This window comes from Anopheles gambiae, chromosome 3, assembly GCF_943734735.2.
Source record: "Anopheles gambiae chromosome 3, idAnoGambNW_F1_1, whole genome shotgun sequence".
Taxonomy (NCBI): Eukaryota; Metazoa; Arthropoda; class Insecta; order Diptera; family Culicidae; genus Anopheles; species Anopheles gambiae.
Window position 1 is genome coordinate 85,581,757 of NC_064602.1, and position 19,751 is coordinate 85,601,507.

General features: G+C 44.9%; 1 protein-coding gene across 11 annotated transcripts in view; it reads left to right on the top strand.

Annotated features, from left to right (window-relative positions):
- The first annotated feature begins 214 nt into the window (after window positions 1-214).
- LOC1271183 (uncharacterized) overlaps window positions 215-19,751 on the top strand; it is a 125,367-nt gene continuing 105,830 nt past the window's right edge. For 3 of the 11 annotated variants that reach the window (XM_061656146.1, XM_061656155.1, XM_061656156.1), the window contains exons 1-2: window positions 217-567; window positions 1,708-2,278. In XM_061656146.1, the coding sequence (XP_061512130.1) occupies window positions 2,227-2,278 (52 nt within the window). In that variant the 5' untranslated portion in view covers window positions 217-567; window positions 1,708-2,226. Of the gene's footprint in view, window positions 568-1,680; window positions 2,279-19,751 lie in introns of all 11 variants that reach the window. The other 8 variants (XM_061656153.1, XM_061656157.1, XM_061656149.1 and 5 more) reach the window with 7 other exon arrangements.

The window sequence follows — 19,751 nt, forward strand, 5'->3', positions numbered from 1 at the left end:
AAACAAAATATTTTTATTATTCCCAAAACCGTTTTTTTTAAATTATGCTTTCCTTCAGCATCATTCTCGTGTTGCATGGCTTGCGACGTGCACCGTTCTCCCGTCCATACCCCACATACCGTGCTCGGGCTCGGTTCGGGTCGATGTTGTGTCACGGCCGCTTTGTTGCAGCGGCCGCCTTCACCCGCAAAGAACACGCTCGCGTGCTGCTCAGAGAAACGGGCCCGCAGCGTGCAGTCATTCGCGTGCCGACTCTCAGAGCCGACGGTTCGAAACTACCGCCATCGTTTGTCGCGCGTTCGTGTTCGTCGTCTGTTGTCACCTTTCGCTGTTTTGGGTGCACTGGGTCTATGTGTGTGAGTGTGTGAGTGTTTTTAGCAAACGAATCCTTCTTCCAAGCGTGAAAGCGAGCGCTTCTTGCCGTCTAAGTGCGACATATTTCCCAAAAGCAATTGCAAATAAAATGTGAAACCAAGTTGGTTGGTCGCGATCGATCGGCGAATCCGGTTCCGGAAGTGTTGTAAAGTAACTGTGGCAAGTGGCAGATAAAGCAAAGTGCTAGAAAAGGTGAAGATTTAATCCAATTTCCTCCGCTTGTGGTTACGTTGGCCGCTGACCATAATAAAACAGTAATAAAAAGTGAACGTAAGCCGAACGATATCAAACCCAACCGTCCACCACCATCCACGGAAGCGGTCCTGAGGTTGCTGCTGCTGCTGCTGCAGGCGGGGACCGAAGGGATTTGGAGCAGAAAGGCAAGACTCTTCCGCTAACACGGGAAAATTCCTTCAGCAAGAGAGCAACCGTGGGTTGAGCGAGAATGAGCAAAATCGTCTGCTCGGTGAGAAGTGCCGTGAGCTTTTCCGTACCGATGGGTATAGGTACTATTTTTTGCGTTTTCCGTCCCTGATTTGTGGGTCCTGCCCAGACTGTCCAAGGGCCGACTTTAAGTATGCTTTGGCCGGTGATGTTGTAAGCGAATCTAGCAGCGTTTGAAATCTACCAGCCAGTTACACCGGGTTGAGTGTGTGCAGGGCCGGAGCGAGATACAACACGGGGCGTAATAATTCCGCATGAAAATAAACACAATCTAGGGCACGGAAGAAAACGATGCGAGAGAGTGAGATACAAACAAAACAGCAGGAGAGAGAGAGAGAGCGGAATGGGAAACGAGAACGAAGACGGCCGTTCGAGTTAGATTAATCACGTCGACGGCGGGACATTGAGTTGTAGTGGTTTCAAAAATAGACGCATTCGTAATGAAATTACGAAGCTCGTCTTCCCTTCGCCGCTGTACCACGTGGAAAACTCGAAAGGGAAAATCGGTCGGCAGTGAAAACAGGTTGTAACTGTGCCCGAGCCATAGTACGCTCTCTCGCCAAAACTGTTCGGGGTCGATGTTGGGAAAAATTGTGAATGAGAGCGATAAATAAGCAGTTAAGCAGATGTGTAGAAACTTTTCCAGAAATTGTGGGTTTCAATTTGTATTTTTTTAGTGATTTTAGTGCTTTACGTGTAATAGTGAGCAATTTAAAGTGGCACAAAAGTGTTTAGAATTCAATCAGAATCAAATCAAATCAAATCAAATAGAATCAAATAAGAAAAGGCATTAAAAGAGGTTTTATTAATATTTTAAAAGTTTTTTCCCCCTTTCCAATCATTTCAAATTTAATTTTCTAGTTTCATTCTTTGATTGTTATTTCACAGCATTAAAGTGTGTGTGTATGTGTGTGTGTCTGTGCCGTGGTTAGATAAAATCCCTTCGCAAACCCGCGTGCTGTAGCAGCATCCGTGTGTGCTCCCGATGTGGTCCAGGTGATTCTGGTACACCTTGTCTGTGTGTACGTGCGTGTGTGTGTTTCTTCCTCCTCCTTTTTGCTTGTAAAATTTCCTCCACCCACCCCCCACCATCTTTAAAATTTTCCCGCAAGGGAAAAGGCGGCGAAAACAAAACCCTATCACAGTGCCCAACAGTGGGAAGTGTTGCAGGAGTGAGTGTGTGTGTGTTCATGTGCTTGTCTCGTGTTTTTTCTCCCCACTTTCCACCATCTCGTGAAGCGTGTTTCTCGACAAGTTTCCCTCACTCAGCTGATTTGATTCCGGTTGAAAAGGCAGCTTAGTAGCAGCAGCAGCAGCAGCAGCAACAACGCTTCCGCACACCTACTTTACACCGATAGCAACAACGCGAAGACTCCCCGCAGGAACAGAGTGCGTGAAATCATAAAAATGGATAAACGAACGGGCATGAAAATTGGATTACTCTGCGTGCTGCTTGGAGGTGAGTGAGCGTGTTCTCGAACACTCCGTTTTTTTTCGTTTTTTAGACCATAAGAAAAGTGGAAAGCGCAATTTTCGCAGTTATTTTAAAACAGGAATATCATAAAAAAGATAAGCACGTGCCTCGAGATTTCGGGGGCACGCGAAATTGAAATATTGACCAATTGTCACATGATTTTTGATCAGCTTTTTATGGTACACCCCGTTTGCTGGTTTTACATCCTGCAAGCTAAGCCGTTACCAATGGAAATGTGTGTGCTTGGAGTGCTCGTTCGTGCCGCACCGCGACTGCGACTGTTTGTTTTTGGTTTTATATTTGTTCACACTTTATTTCCCGCGGCTTGTCGCGTCGTTCGGCGTGGGAAGGCAGGGATGAAATGAAATAAATTGTTTCCTTGTGCGTCTTATCTGCTTGCTCCGGTAGCATCCCTGTGTGTCGGTCGTGACGGGCTAAAAGTAAGCAGCAGCAGAAGAGGCCACCATGAAAATGGTAATAAAAATCCTACCAAGACGCTCACCGTGCAAGGATCGCCTTGGTAACGGCTTGGTCAGCTTTGTGGCCGGAGCCTTGAGTAGGAGCTTTGTTCGCTTTGCTTGCACACAGTGAGCGCCCCGTGGCGGGTGGCATCGGAGCGGCTCGCGGAAACCGAACACGGTAAACATTATTACGCTTTTGTCATACGCGTTTGCGGTGCGCATTACACTAATGTAATGGGAATTTATGGTATTCGAACCATTACAAATTCATGAACGTGTACGTGAGCGTGGTCCCCGTGTAGCCGCCGTGTGGTGGTGTGTACTTTTTGATGACTTCTGTTGCCCCGGGAAACGCGGGTAACAGGTTGCAGTCGCGGCAATCTCCTTTACGATCGCTCGGGGGGAAGCCGATGCCGGGGTCAAATTTCCGACCAGCGAAAGACGCCGTTTGTCTGACCATTTTGTGACTCCATGCGGAGGCGCGCCCGGCTTCGCGACTAGTGCCCGCCAGCAAATGAAGATTTATACGATGTGTTTTAGCGTGAGTGTGTTTGTTTGTGTGTGTTTTTTTTTGCTTAGTTTGCAAGTATGTTTATCTCGCAAGAACGCACGCGTAAAGGCATTGGGATTGCTCTGGACCAACGGCTCCCCTAACGGCTCTGAAGTGCCAGCGGGAGTTTTTGGTTGATGTGGACAGAAAAAAAAAAAGGTTTCTTAAAAGCATCCCTTTTACATCGTTCAGCCGTGGGTGTGGGTGATAAAAGGACATTAAATTGGATTCACGCGCACACAAAGTAAGTGTGAAACAATTTCTTATAGCGTTAATGGAGTAAGCGGCGTCACCCTAACCCTAGTGTGTGTGCTGTGGTCGATGGGGAGATTTTAAGTTGGCGAGTAGAATACAAAGGCCAGGAAGTGTTGCAATATTTTCTTTGCCTGCTGTTTTAACTGGTATCAAAAAGTAGGTTCAACAAATTGTACAAGTCATTTGTTTCTACCAACGAAATTTAAAGATTTTTTTCAGATTGTAGCACATGCTTGAAAATATATGTAATTGTAATAAGGAATCCATAAAAGTTAAAGTTTATTCGTAAGTACTGCCTTGAAGAACGATTATGATTTGTTCCTCAATAGTTTCAGTCGTCATTAGAACCTTTACAGTTCTTAAATTGGAATAAAATAGGAATGAATGTAAGAACTAAGTAAAAATTGATAATACTTTTGGAAGGTCGGTAAAGGATTGGAATCAATTCCAGGACTGCTTATGGTTCAGAACCAATTTCGGAACCGGTGTGAGTTCTTGAAACTGGAATACAGATTCCAGTATCGTTGTGGGTTCTGGATTAGTTTCAACATCTGAGCAATATACATCTGTCCATTGGTTAACTTATAACCTGTAGATCAAAAACCCGGTTTAATTCAGGCCACCCTCGTGGTACAGTCATCAACTCGTAACGGCCAAGCTACACGTACCGGACGACATCGGACGATGCCATAAATCCGTTAACGCCAACTGTCAAATCTCATACAAAATCGGCCCGCTGTGATCCGACACGGCCCGGCCCGACGCGAATCTCTTGTCTGCGGTCCTACATTTTATGGCATCGTCCGATGTCGTCCGGTACGTGTAGCTTGGCCGTAAGACTTAACAACATGCTCGTCTTGGGTTCAAGCCCCGAATGGTCGTAGGATTGAGATCCTATTTATATCTAATCAAAAAGTCAATAAAAGCATAGCCTCCTAGTGGTACGAGCGAGCAGGCCTAGAGTGACAACAGTTTTGTGTCAAAAAAGAAGAAGATCTTTATGGTTATAATTTTTATAAACTATATGCTAGAAGTATAATATTTTTGATTTATTTTAATGAATCGGTTCAAATATTTTTATACAATAAATAAAATTCATATCACCTAATTTTTTAAAAGCAATACAAATTTGATAGACATTGAAAAATCTAAACTTTACTGTACGAAAACAAGTTGATCGCCTATCGCCTTAAGGTATGCAATTCGCTTGACAACATTGCATTATTCAGTTAACCAAATTTCCTAACCTTAGTATTATGACAATTTTTCAACTCTATTCTGCAACACTGTATATTCTCATCCACTCTATCAGCCCACTCTATGAACCCACTGGCATTCCAACTAGGGAAGGCTTCACGTATTGCACCCAATTTATGTGGGCAGTTCGATCGACCTCAGCATCGTACCAAAGAGAATACACTGTAACAAAAATCACAGCACAGGGGGAAAAAAGAAAGTAAAGCAAAAATCAAACACACACACACCCACATACGTTCACCCAACTTCACTGCGATAAATTGTGTTTACTTGGCTAACATTGGCCGCTTCTAGCGGCCGGGAACATCCGTAGCATCATCACGGAAAGACTGCATTATTTCTAGCCTTCCCCAATCCCGTCCACACCACGACGCTAGTTCCACCAGCAAATCGATTTCATCTTCAAGTTCATCCTATTTTCACTCCCTCCACGCAAAACCACTGTCCCCGGTCGGAGGAAAGCTCTACGGCGAGAAGCAGTTCGGAGCAGCGTTCGGAGATGAAGAACCGAGCGGGAAGTACTCCAATTGTCCTAGATTTCTCGTGGAAGTGCTTTCATTACCAGAAACCAGGGCAATTGCTTTAAACCGGCTGGCCGAAAGTAGAAACACATACACATACATACGGAAACAGAACAGCAATCCTAGCCCAACTCCTTCCCAGCGTTACAACCACTCCCAGGAGCCTCATGTTCGGGCAAATCAGGGTGAGTGTGTATGTGCATGCTGTACGTTATCTTAAAATATGAATCTGTCTTCCTTTAGCAGACAGGAAACCGGTGCTAAAGTTTGGCGCTGCAGGAAGATCCCTCTTTATTGACACATCGGCCAGAAGCGATAGGGGGGGCATGTGAGGACACTGGTGCTTCGAGAAAACTTTCCCACAAAAAGCGGTTTCGCTTGGGCAGAAGCTAACCATAGCCAGCACACACATACCCAGGGCAACCGAAACCTAAATGCAGTTGCAGTGCAGTTGCTTGCTTTCGGCTTCCGCTCACCATGTGTTTCAATTTCCAATCGGAATCGATACAGCATACACACCCCGGGTCCGTCTGTAGTTGACCGGAAATTGCCCATCCCCGATTTACGGAACGTTTTGTGGGCTGAGCAGTGCAGTGGGCTCCCTCGTAGCGGTACACCCCGAAACGGTCAGCATTGATTCTGTTGGGCCAAGGAGACCCAACTCTTTCATACCCCAAAAGTTAGTTACTTAATCGAGCTCGAGATCGTCGTTGCGGGATAGGGTGAAATAAGTGGAGCAAGGAGCTTTCGTTTGATAGTTTTCTATTGCCAGCTGGCCTCAAATCAGCAATCGAGCTGTCTTTGGCCGATGGTGAAATTTCTGATTCTACCGATCGAAACCGATACTGGTGGACTGGTTGATTGTGTTTCCTTTCCTTTTGCTGTTGTTGCTTTACGGAAAGCTCCTTGTTATTCAGTTTGATACAGTGTACTCGTCCCCTGTCCGGTCATACCAGACGTACCATGGTTTTGAAAGCTTTTCCAGTTGAAAAGACCCACCCACTCAGTGATGCTGGGTGGATGGGAAACAAGAGCTTGGAATTGTTTTTGATGTTTCTTCCACTCACTCCAGCTGGCGTAATGAAATGGAAAACTTTAAGGCCCTTGGAAAACACTCAGACAACGACCAGCCAGTATCGAATTTGTGAACGATCCGGTTCGAAGGACCAAAAACGTTTTCGAACAGACTTTCCTGCTGGTTTCGCCCTTCCAAACTGGATAGTTTAGTTTTTAATCTTACCTTTTAAACTCACTCATTGGTTGGACCTATTGTGATGTTTTTTTTCTTTCGATGATGCCTCAACTCATTCCCACAGTTCACCTACCGAAACCTCCCGGTGCACAGAACCCTGAAAATCCATTTCCAAACCCGGTTGGGGGCAGAAAATTCTGCTTAATCGAAACATTTCGTAAAACTAGCGCCGGCCGGGAGATGGAGGGTGTTTCTTTTACCGCTTTTAGATATCGAACGGAAGGGATCTTTTTAATTAAATTTCCGGATAACGGAACGGAAGAGGTAAAAACCTCCCTCGCACCTCTTGCTTCCGCGTTGTTTCCGGCACGGTTTGTTCAAACCTTCCAATTCCATGCTGGAAGACAGTTTTGAGGGTTTAAAAATGGATTATGTGAGAAATTAGTCACCACTGGGGGAGAAGCGATGGTATGAGTTGATGGGGAAGGAGGCCAGGGAAAATGCCATAAATGGAATTAGGATAAACTTCGGCAGAAGAGATGAGCTGGTGCGATAAGGTAATATGTTGTAATGAGGAGGCGACTTTCACACTTTTCAGGATTTCAGGTTGATGATATTCGTTTGAAGTTTGGGAGATAAGGCATTTACGGCAGCTGCTGAATGCAGAAACACTGGATAGATTTGGTTTCCCAGTTACAGTAACACTTTTTGGGACCTCTCTTTAGAGCTATCTTGTTTGAGGAGCTCTCTAGCAAAACATAAACAAACAATCCCATTTAAAGCTCACATTAAAAATGCTCAAAGCCACACAATGATAAGCCAGAAATTGAAATCCTTCCATTAAAAAAGATATTAATTTTAATTCCACCCGCGTCTCCAACACACTCCAAGCACTTTAACTTTACATTATAAACAGCTCACCATCGCTTGATTGCAGCTGGCCACCGCAACTACCCCAAGGAAACTCCTTAAGCAACGAATAAAAGTTACAACTTTGTGTTGACAACTGTCATTAACCGCTCATCGCCTTTGACACTGCCCATCCCCTCGGTGAGTGTTCTGCGGAGTTCGCCCAGCCCGGGCGCGGTTTTGTCAACGTCAACACTCTCGACTAATCTTGTCCGGGCGAAAGCTCCCGGGCGAAGAGCGTCCAGCTCTGAGACTAATCTGAGACATTTAATCACCACTTTCAAGCAAACCTGTGACCTGTGGCACAGGGTCAATGGTTGTAGTGTACAGCTCGAGAAAGCCGTGTACCGTTTCGAGTGACAAAACCGCACAAATTCGCTTGCCAGTCTTCACCCGGGTGGCTCGGGTCCATCCACCTTTATTTGTCTTAATACGTCCGGCAGTGTAATTAAATAGCGGCCTGGAAAATATCACCCGGGAATGTTTCAGAACGAAAGGTGGCGGCAAAAGGGGCACTAATCCTTGGGCGTGATCATTATGGACCAGGTTGGACTGTAAGCAGCTAAGCCGCAACGTTGATGACGCTCGCATCTTCCCGAGTGTCAAGTATTGTACTTCTTGTGTGCTAGCCTTTACCGGAAGTGGTTAAGCAGGAAGCTTCTAACTCACACACCGCTGTGTGTCGTGTGCAAACTTGTGTAGTCCTTCAACCGGCCCCCCTTTCTTCCCTCGGGTTGGTAAACGCTCCAGCTCTCTTAAGTAAGGGGCGAAGAAAACAACGTACAAAAAAGCTGACGGTGAAAGAAAGTTAGGTGTTCTTAAAAACCGTTTTGCATGTCAAGCGGCATTATGCTTGCCCTGCAGGATTTCAACTTAGTCGCACGTCGCACGGCGGGCAAAACGCGACGGACAGAGCGCTTGCATGACTGCAGGTCACCAGGAGCAAGCCTGGGCCTACTGCTCCGAGACAGTACGGTGAAAGCACGAAACAAAAGGAAGAAGCAGGACGCACAACTTGCGCTTTTTTGTTTGCTCCTTTCCTTACTCGTGCACTCGTCCTTGACAAAATGTGCTATAACTTCAGAGCTTCAAGATGGTGCGAGAAGCGGGCGTTAGCGCGCGGCGTAACAGTCGTAGGTCCTGCTTTGCCGGAAGCGGCCGCCCTGCCCTGTGTGCACTGCACACGAGTCACACGAGTTTTGGTGTTCGAGGCACGTTCCGCTTGGAATCTTGTCGAGATTTCTGTATGCTCACCTTGGGGTCGCGCCGTATCGCCTGCAGACATGGGAAGGAAGAAAGGAACAAGCGGCAAGTTGGCTGCTTGCTGTGCTTTGTGCCGTACTGTGTCTTCTTCCTTCTCTCGGGTGGTCCAAAAACGTGGTCCAGCAAATTATGATGGTCCACAAAGAAAACCAGCCGCCCGGCGGGAAATACGGTGAAATTATGATGAAAATTGCAAAATTGATTTTGCCACTCCGTGGCGCATTGGTGGCTGAGCCGCATGGGAGTGCTTCCGTCCACCACAGGAGACGTTGCTCTTGAGGTACACCGCAAAACGCCACACCGCCGGCCACCACATTCGGCAAACATTGGACGGTCATTGGGCAGGACGGGAAGCCTCCAGCGAGGTCCAAGGGAGGGAGCAAGAGCATCACAGACACAGAAACTGTTGCTCTTGGCCATCGAGTGGTGACTGTTTTCAGGATGCTAAACGTTTAATGTGCGCGATCTGAAGCGAGGCGCGATAAGGCACAGATTGCAGGCACTGGGGAGTTTAATTTGGTTGTTTTCAAACGAAACATTCTCTCGTTGAATCGCACCGTTTCGTTGGTTGCAGTACATTTGCACTCTGGGGCAGCTGTGGCTCTGCCACTGTTGTCCCAAACTGGCACGTAATAGATTGGGGTTTCCTGATGACATCCACCTGATGAGCTGTTTGCCGAAATCTCTTTCAATGTCTGTGAGTTTAGGCTTCAGAACTTGCTCGAATGGTTTTAAACTACGTTTTTGAGGGATGAGCCTTCATTGAAAGACTATCCAGTAGAAGAGTTGATAGAAAGGCCAATCTTTACCAAACTTGAAGCACATCCACCAACATGGCCACCAACAGTTTGACGTCACATGCGCATCGCTTAGGAGCGTAAGCAACCACAAAAGCTGCCTGCCAAAGCCTAACCCCTCCAAAAAAAAAGCCGCTCGTTCGAAAGGGCGAAAAACAGGCGTCGTAACCTTCATGTCCTGCTCGTTAACGCCCCTGCCCCCCTCTGAAAGCGTTGGACAAAGAAGACCATCGAAATGGCAGCGTCATTTTCACCTTCCGCTCTGCAGAAAATGGCCAAACCAACCGCACTGTAATGCTCGCTCAGGGCCAACCCCTTGTTCGCCGCTTGTTCGGTGTTGGCTCGGGAGGCGGTTTTTCTGACGAGCTTGCGTGTGCGAGTGGACAAACCCCACTCTTTCCATGCCCTCTTACCCATAACTCTGCTCTGCGAGGCCCATCCAATCCTTTTCACGGGGCTTTTCGTCGAGGGAGTCTTGCCCGTCGGGGCAGAAAGGATTCCTTCGTGTGCCGCGTCACATCCTGGTGCTGAAAGTTTGATATAAAAATACCGTCCACATATCTCTTTTGTCCCGCTGTCACTCTGTTCGAGGTGGGAGGTGGGGGAGGGTTCGCTTCCTATTCCAATACCATTCCCTGCAACACGCTCCGGGGTGGGATGGTTCTATTTTCCCTCTGTATTTGTGTGTGTGTGTCATTCTACATTCTTCCGTTGCTCACTGTCTTCCGTTTTTTTTGTGGAGCCTATGAACCGTTTTATGCTCTGGCCGCGTCCTCGTCCGGTTGGGGGTCTCCTCGCACGTCAGCGGCTTTTATTATCTGCTCCAATCATCAACCTTAAACCATCCTTCCGCACAGCCCAACCGAAAAAGAATAAGACTACTAGTATGGTATGATGCTTTTTTCTGGTAGTTGTTGCTGCTATCACACGATTCAGTTGGTCCGGGACCGGGCTGCTACTGACGTGTGTTGGGTGGGCCGTGTCTCTTGGCACGGTCTCGGGGACGGAACTACTAATAATAGTTTTCGCTCGCGGACTATTCGACGTAGCGCAGAGACCGGCCCAAACTGACAAACGGAGGAACCCCCACGCCGTCGCGTTTATGATGTTTGCCTCGAATAATCGTCCCTATTTTGATGACATCTGTTGTACTCGGGCTTGTTTCGTTGACTCATTCTTTCGTTCTGTTTATTTTTTATTTTATTTTTTTTATTCCCCGTTTTAACTCCCACAGAAGCGATTGTGTGACATAGTTGGCACAGCGGGCATTGGTAGTGACACACGGTTAAAGCTAGCGCAGAGGCATAGTTAAAGCCGCACTAGCCAGAGTTGCCGTTTGCGAATAATGCAATAGTTCCATACCGACCAGGTTCATCCATATTGAACGAATGATTTTAACATACTATTACCGTTTTGCAACACACGGGAAGGCACGGGCAGCTTGGTCGTTTATTTTATTGATTGCACACCGGTACTACAATCGCCGCCTGCAATGGATGGTAATTTAACTGCTTTAAAATAGTTTATGGCCACGTTAGGGTAAATAATTGAACGCCGGAAATGTATGGCTTGCTATTTAATTGGCGTTATTTTCCAATCCAATGCCAGTCATCAAATTTCCATAATTTATCTTCAAAAGGCAGGATCATTTGTACGAGCTTTACCTCTGTTTTTTTATGATACATTGAGAAAATTATTGGCATTTTGTAATTGTAAAATCAATCGAATTATGACATGAAAGAGGTTTGAAGTTTGCCGTTCTAGAGTGAATGTCGTTATGATAACGATATGAAAATTCAGTGAGCAATTTGGCACACAATACTTTAGATATAGAATATAAATATAAGGCATTACGTAGAGCAAACACATTGGATATGGATCAAATCGTAAGCCTTCATATACCAATTAAACCAGCAAACTTAAAAAAGCGACGTAAAATAATGATTATAATGCTAGATCAGTGACTGTTTCAGCTAAACAGAGGTAAAAAAAATACACCATTTTCAGCAACCATGTCCAGCTGTAATGCATGGCTTACATGTTGTAATAAACGTGAAAAATTGAATGATGTAAAATTCTTATTTACTTGTAAAAGCTTGTCAACAAATAGTGCAGTTACTTGTAAAAATTTTTTTCTTTGTTTTGCTGGAGGAAATCCTCAATGTGTGTCCAAAAAGCAAAGCAAAACGATAAACATAACTTCATATCAAAACTGTGTCATTTTTCATCAAAAACTATTTGCATACCTTAAGGCGTTTTTTTCAAAATCCTAATCAGCCTCTGCCAGTTTAAAAGCGGTTATACGCTAAAGCCTTTCTATGAAACTCATATGAAAATGTAACCCGTTAAATTGTTAGCTGATGGCCACTAACTTGAACTAACACTTAAATTCCATATTCATCGAGATGCACTAGCAACCCCCATCACACATTCACACCGACCCAGCATGCACTCCCAGCAAAGTGATTCCCATTAGCACATGACGAATCAACGTTTTGCTTTCCTGGAAACGTTTTGTATAATATGTAAAGTGACAGCAAACTTTACACTTCCCACATCCTCACGGCTGTGTATAATTGTTCACTACCCGGATCGACCTGTCTGCCAGCATGCGACCCGTATGCGCGCATAGATAGTTGCTGAGAGGCAAGGACGAGGGCATTGATTTAAATATAGAACGAAATCGGCGATGAAGTTGCTTCCAAGCGTTGACCATACATGCTACCCGGGCAATTGATATGCCATCATCATGTCACCAAACTCATGCACTTTTCCATGGCAATCGACCGATTTTGAATCAGCGCTCTCGACCCTCCTAGCAACCCTTCTTTAGTGGACAAGAGTTGTGTGCTAATGGCTGTCTTGTTCAATTTCATCATTCAGTTTTTAGATTTCTCCCCCTCTTACAGAGTAATACAACCGTGCAGGACACAGGTTGATCTTCCTTCCGGCTTTTTCGCTCCATCACACGTGTCTTGCCACTGAGTGTAAAATCCTACACACAACCAAGGTGAAAGAATCGTTGCAAAACGTCACCATCGAATGAAACCAGACAGTGTCTGTCTTTTTTTTTGTACCTTTATCTCGATTTTACTAAGAAATGTTGACACTCACACATACATCGGTACGACCTGAATTTGCGTCTGAAACCGTTCGAGCTACATGCAAATGAAATGCAGTTTGTGTCACCTACCAGGACACCAACTGAGGCATCCCTCCGTTTGGACTCAACATTCGCACCGGCGGACAGCGATGGACGCTCACCAGCCGGGGCGAATGTTTTATTCAGTCGAACAATGTGATATTCATAATCCTTCCCCGTTGAAGAAGGAAGCCGAACAATCCCACCCAGTTGAATGGTTCACTGGTACTACAAGACAGGTGCATCACAGCCCCGCGCCCGAAGTGGTTCGGGTCGTTGAGTTCGTTTGGCTGAATATTCATAAGAACGATTGCAATTGTAGCAATGGTACGGAGTTGCTGTTGCTGGTATGGTGGTTTCGATTTTTTGTTTTGTTTTTGAAGGGATTTGTGAACGTCAATAAGAACGAGCTAAGCAGAGCGGTACGTGACGCGGTCTGTGACTCCGAAGACAGATCCGATTTGATGTTGTCAAGTCAATTTTTGACCTCAAAATCGTCTGCCTGTTGTGGTTATTTTACTGTCGTTGCCAGGATGCCTTTAAAATGACGATTGACGGAATGGAAAAAATAGAAAAAACCTCCTTTGGGCATCTACTGAATGCTAATGATCTGTGGTAATTGAGGGAATGCCAAAACATCACAAACAAGGACTTAAAATAACAATTTAATTAATTTCTCATACCTCATTTCTCATTAGCTCCTTCACGAATGAAATCAGCCCGAAAGTATGCAATATATTTTTTACAAAGCATTTACTTAATCCATATTTAGGTAAATATAGGGTCGAAGATTTGCGATCGATACAAAAAATCATTTGTAGTAAAATAACTTAAAACGTGACGCAATCGTTAACTCAAGTTTTACATAGACGCCTAAAAGTATACTTGCAAATGCTAAAACCCGTGGTACTGGGCTTAACAAGGTGCTATAAAAAGATTCTATTGCATACCCGTATATCATGCTTGATTGCAACCATTAACCACACCGCCCGTTCGCATCGGTTTCGATGGTTGATTTAAAAAAGCGTAAAATCAATTTCATGCACATTTCCCCCCGATTGCTATTACCCACCATTCATTCATAATTCCCGTATCCCGCAGCAACCGGGATACGCAAATCACTAAATTTCCCTACGCAGCGTACATTCACATACATACACTGCGGCGTGTGTGTGTGTTTTTCCCCCCTTGTGGCTTGCGTATTGAGGTGTGAAATTGATGTATCCTGGTGGGCATTATATGTTTCATCACCTTTTAGCCGAAAAAAATATACATACACCTAGGGTAAAGCAAACCAAATTCAACGCACAGGTGTGTTTGTGTGTGCCACATTCAGGCCGGTGGTTAAATCGCTTTTCACACGATATTAGTTAATCATCCGCTTCGGGTCGCAACCTTTAGCAGCGCTGCACAAGTATGTCAGCTTATTTTTGCGCCAAATTTGCCCACTTTTTCCACTCCGTGTGGTTTGTGTGGAATTAATTTTGCCAACCCTGCGGACTTGCTACTGCCCTCCCTTCTTTCCTGGGACAGCCTGCTGTACCGGTAATCAAATTTATGCTAATCTTGGGCCCCCTCCCAATTTCACTAGATGAATCCGGTGCTTGTGATTTTGGGGTGTTCCGTTAAAGCCTTGCTAGTTTTTTTTCTCTGTCTCTTTTCTCTCATACACTGAAAAGACACCACGTGCAACTCATCCTAAGAAAAGGGAAGGAAGGATTTATGTAGACTTTAAGAAATGAAGGAAATTATGTAAATCCTATCCCAATGGATTGATTCATCGAATTTCGGATGATTACATTACAGCACAGCACAACGTCACCGCTTTCTTGGTCCCCAGAACCGGCAATTTGTTGATTTGTTCTTTCTTCTAGGGTAGAAAGGGTAGAAAGTGGGAGTGAATCGTAAAAGCCGGAAACACTGTTTAATTATGCAATGCTAGAGGAAAAAGTTACCCGAGCTCTACCCGGTTGGCGGAAAAGGGACACTCTTCGGGTTGGTTCGGTTGGTTTTGTCGCGGATTGACAGCGAGTGACTGGCTAGATAAATAAGAATTTCATTTTTTTCCTTTCTGCTCGGTGCAAAATTCATTTACTGTCAAACAGAAAAGAGGCGGAGACGGGGGAAAACAGCGGTTGCTGGCCGGTCAAAAAGTCGTAAAACGGAGAAGGTTTTTGTGTGAACCACGTAATGGTGGAAATATTATGTTTCGGCAGGCAAAAGTCAAAGCCATAAAAATGAAGCTCCTAAAGCGGCACGGTTGGAGCGGTAAAGGTCACTAGCTTGTGTTTGGGTTGTTAGAAAGTTGGTGAATGTTTCACTATATTTTCAGTTACAATAAGTTCAACAGAGACTGGCGAACCAAAGTAAAGTTCCACTCATTGTATTTCACAACCCTGCATGAAATTAAAAACACATCGATTACACTCAAACTAAAAGCTCAATTGCATACCTGAAGGCGCATTTCATTTAATAACATAAATTTGTCGCACATGTTGCATACTTTTAGGCGAAAGTAATTGCTTCTGTTTCATGAGGGATTCGTGATTCCTTCAACATTGAATTCATTGATGTCATCATTCCATAGCATTCCAAATAATCAAAATTATTATTTTTTTTACCTTTGCCATCCTTTGTTCCATTTGAATGTAATAATAATCGTGATGTTTTTCCCAACTCAATGATTTCGCTTCAAAATATCACAAAGCTACACGTTGTCAAGAAAAGCACTTGACGTTCTTCGCTGAGTAGTGCTTAACCCAATTGAAGGTTCATTCTTCGACCCAAGTTCAAAAAGCATGACTTTAAGTACGCGCTTGGCCTCGCCAGTCAGTCCGACTGCTGACTGAAATTTGTGTGGTTGGAATCGAAATGTTTATGACTCGCTTGGATGCGTTCCGGTAGCGGTTCCATCCTCTCGCATCTCACTCCGTGTCCGTGGTTCATCTTAAAGCATCTGGGTCATTTTTCCCAGTTTCTTCGCAATACACACGCTCCACTATCGCTCGTAAAGATGTTTTACTGCGGATGGGAAAACTTTTACAGTTGCTGCATACTGTGCCCGGGCAAAGGGAAATAAAGTGTCGAAAGAAAGGCAAGATTCATTGCACTCATTTCGATGGGCGGGAGTCGACGGTACTGTGATGACGCCATGTCGCCATACATGGGTATGCGAGTTCTTCATTCTTTATCTCGTTAGCGTTGCTGTTTTGCTTTCCGTTTTTCGGCTTGGCTTTCAGCGTCCCACATCTTACTCACTGTTTGTTGAGCATCAAAATTCTTATGACAGTCTTAGCCGCAGTCCGCCAAAGGGATGCTTTTGCTCCGCCGCACACAAGCTAATGTTCGCATCCATTACCTTGGCCGGGCGCCATTAGCCCGATGTGTGGGTTTGAAAGTTGGTACACCCGAACGCGATGCGAAACGATCCTGTGGGGGGGGTGGGAGTGAAACATTTGAGAGCCAAGTTAAGGATGAAAAATATCCTCAGCATGCGGCACACGCATGCCAAATGTGAAAGTGTGTGGCAGGACCGTGTGAGCGCGCGCGCGTTCGATGCCGGCAGTACTGATCCTTTTAATAAATCACTCCGCACGCGTTGGAAACGCACACGGTACTGAACATTCGGTAACTATGTTTGTAGCAAACAAATCAAATCATTCTGCACCGTTTGGTAGCGAGTGCGTGATGCAGTGCTGGCTGTCATTGGTTGGTCGTGGACCGTCACAGCATGAGGAAGCGAAGCGTAGGTGATGTTATAGAAGAGGCAAAGCAATATTTGTTCATTTTTTAACAGCTTCAGAGCTGCACCATATCATCATGATCGATTGGGGGAAATATGATCAGTGGAAGCTTTAAAATTTAATGCTATTTAAAGCAGGTTTTATACAGCGCTGTAGCCAGCTGATGAGTGATTGCTTCGGTATTAGATTAATCTTCCGAACCATAAGCTACGTGCAGTAAAATTGTACACAGCATGAAATTTATATGATGATAACGTTTTCAAGATTGATTTTCGATAATGTTTTAAAGCAATTTTGTAAAAAAAAATAGGACGATAAGATTTTTTTTTTGTTGTTTTACAGAGTTTCCCTCGACTTATTGGTCAGTTCCCATGATTTTTTGGCGCGTTCCCATGATTTTTTATCGTACCAAATAGATTTTGATTCATTCCCATAATTTATTGTTATTTTCCAATTGGATATCAATACAGTTGGACCAACCCACCACAAATGGTGGGAATCATAAAAAAAATCGTATGCAACCCTGTATAGAGGCTTTAGGCCTTTTGCCTAAGCTACTATAAAAAAGTGATGTTTTAGGCAGCGCTATTTTTGTACACCTTCAAATGGAATTTGAACACATTTGTGTTCTTACCTGCAAGCTTCATTTGACACAAACATTGAATTCGTTTAGTTAAAAAAATAATTTAATAGCATACATAATAAAATATTTAAATTGAATACGTTTTTGAATATGAAAGTGTTGTTGAAAGTGTTTCAAACGCCACCAATACACTTTATTTCCATACCCAAAAGTGAATCGTTGAAAAAGGTTTTATCTGATCTTAAATTCATCTAATCTTAAAGTTACACAATTTCGTCCCAGATACAAAGACAAAGTTTAGCCAAACAACCATTCAACAGGGCTAGCAAATATCCTCTTAGTCGTTCGTCGCTTGCCGTAAACTATGCAAAAACAAACAAAAAAATCTCCAAGCACTGCTATACCCATGCAGCTGTTATTGGAAAATTATCATTTACGAACAGGTGTGCGGGCGAGCTGCAGACAAAAACTTTTCCATCTCCTTTTTGGCACAAAACACGAGACGGCCTGCCGTTTGGCGAAACAGACCCAAGCAGTAGCAAGGACAGCACTCATGGATTTGATGACGGACAGAACGTGGAGCGTGCTTTAACCGTGAAAGCTACCGAATTGAAGCGTTGCTTTGTGTGCCGGTGAGTGAATGCAAAACAAACAACGACACAGAAAACTTTTCCATCGCCTCGTGAAGATGTCAAGGGCATCCGTTTTTTTGTGTGTTGCACAAATGGAAGGCACAAATTCGTCAACAGGCCGGGTGTCCGTGTGTCGGGAGAGTGTTATTAAAATTCAATACAATTTTCCACTTTTCCATCAACTGCACTGCACGACCGGTACGGAAATCGAACGACCGTCTGACTGTCACGTACTGATAATCGTGTATAGTGTATATGTGTGTGTGTGTGTGTTGGTAACGGATACGACGAAAAGCGAGTTGAGAACGGCGCAATACAACATCGGGACGGGGGCGCAAAGCCCTGTCAACTTATTTACAACTCCCCGAACGATATCGTTCCCACCCACACCTTGTCCTTAGATGAACGATTCACGCGTGATAGGAACGTGATATATGTGTGTAACGCTCCAAGCTTCCCTGTAGCCACTTATGCGCCCCCTCGCCACATTCCAAAGCGCGCTACGACCTGAATGCCTTCGATTGCCGCACCGGTAAAGCGCACCGGTTCCTCGCTCCTCCCAGGCACAAAACGCGTGTGCGCATAACTTTCCCGAACCCGGGCGCCCGATTGAAGTGGCAATAGGTTCATCAAATATTCCATTCGATTTCTTTCGCTTTCGTCGCCTCGGGACTGGAGCGCCCAGCCGGGAGCGGTTCGCGGTGCGAAACTTTGAAAATACACCGGTTGAGAGGGCACGGACGCCAGCGACGCAGGCAGGAAACTTTGCTCCAATTTCGCTAACGAATGAAATCGATTGCAAGAGTGCCGCGAGTACGGTCGGAGGGGGGGCAGACACATTTCTCGCCAGGATATGATAAGCGGCACGGACACGTGAAGCCTGTGAGACTGCGGAAGGAAGCTGTGCGTGTATTTCATCGTGCAAGTGTTTCGGTATAAGCGAGACCGAACCTGGCAGCGCTCACCGGTGTGTATTGCGCTCCCTAACTTTATTGCCCTATCGGGAGCGACACCACTCGTCATAGCCCAGATGGTGATTTGTCCACGCAGAATGTGTGTGTGTGTGTGTGTGTGTGCGCGCTTGCTAGACATTTTCCTCGCCTTCCCCCGGAAGATTCGGTAAGTGGAAAGCCAATCGATAGCGGATAGGATGATGATGTTCTCCCTCAAGCGTTGTTGCGAAACGGCTACCCCACGGCAAGCGCGCCAAGCTGGACGGGAAGAAAGGCTCGGGGCCTACGATTCGCATTATTATGCCAAGTTTATCTTCGCACGGTTGGAGGAATGGAGCCCAACAGTGCGAGGGGGAGGAAAGTTCGGCAAATAAGCAAACCACCGGGAACGCATAAACATCACAAGTCGATGGGGGTGCGTTTTGCTGGAGCAACCCTGGGACACAGGGACGGGATAATGATTATCAAATTAGTAGGTGACAGGTAGGACATTTTTCTTCCTGCGAATCATATCCGCTTCGGTAGCGCGTTGTGGCTGGATGGGACACCATTGCCGCCGTTATTGCCGAAAGGGGACACCCATCTAATAAGGAGGGAAAGAGGGCTCGTAAAGATGGGTAACATTATGGTGTAATCAGCACGGAGGAAAAAAGGGAATGAAGCGCAACAGGAGTGGAAGGGGGACGGCATTGTTTTGTTTGTACATTATACGCCAAAACACCCGTTCTTTTGCTTACTTTATCGGTCAGTGTGTTTGTTATGGTTTGCCGAGATTGCCTACACGCACACGTACGTACAACAAATGGCATGGTTACCGTTTCTGATTTTGTTGTAATTGTATAGTGCAAATAAGCAAGAGGACAAGAACTCTATTGAATATAGGCTTTTGTTGTTTTAAATATTTTTCTAGCACATTGTTTTTGTTGTTCAAGCAGCACAACATTGACATTATAGTTAAATTTGTTTTGAAATTATGGTTACATAGTTATTTTTATTCATATTTGTTTCTCCTGTTACCAATCTTTACGTCAAACTTAACTCTCTCATTACTAGTTACCAGTTTTCTGAAATTCATCTGAGACAGTTTGAGTAACAAATTATCGGAAAAGCACTTTGAACGTTCTTCAGAATCAAATAGATTGAAGATTGTTTACTTATTGGAGCACAGTTTTCCTCTAAATATTATGTTTTATATAGGGG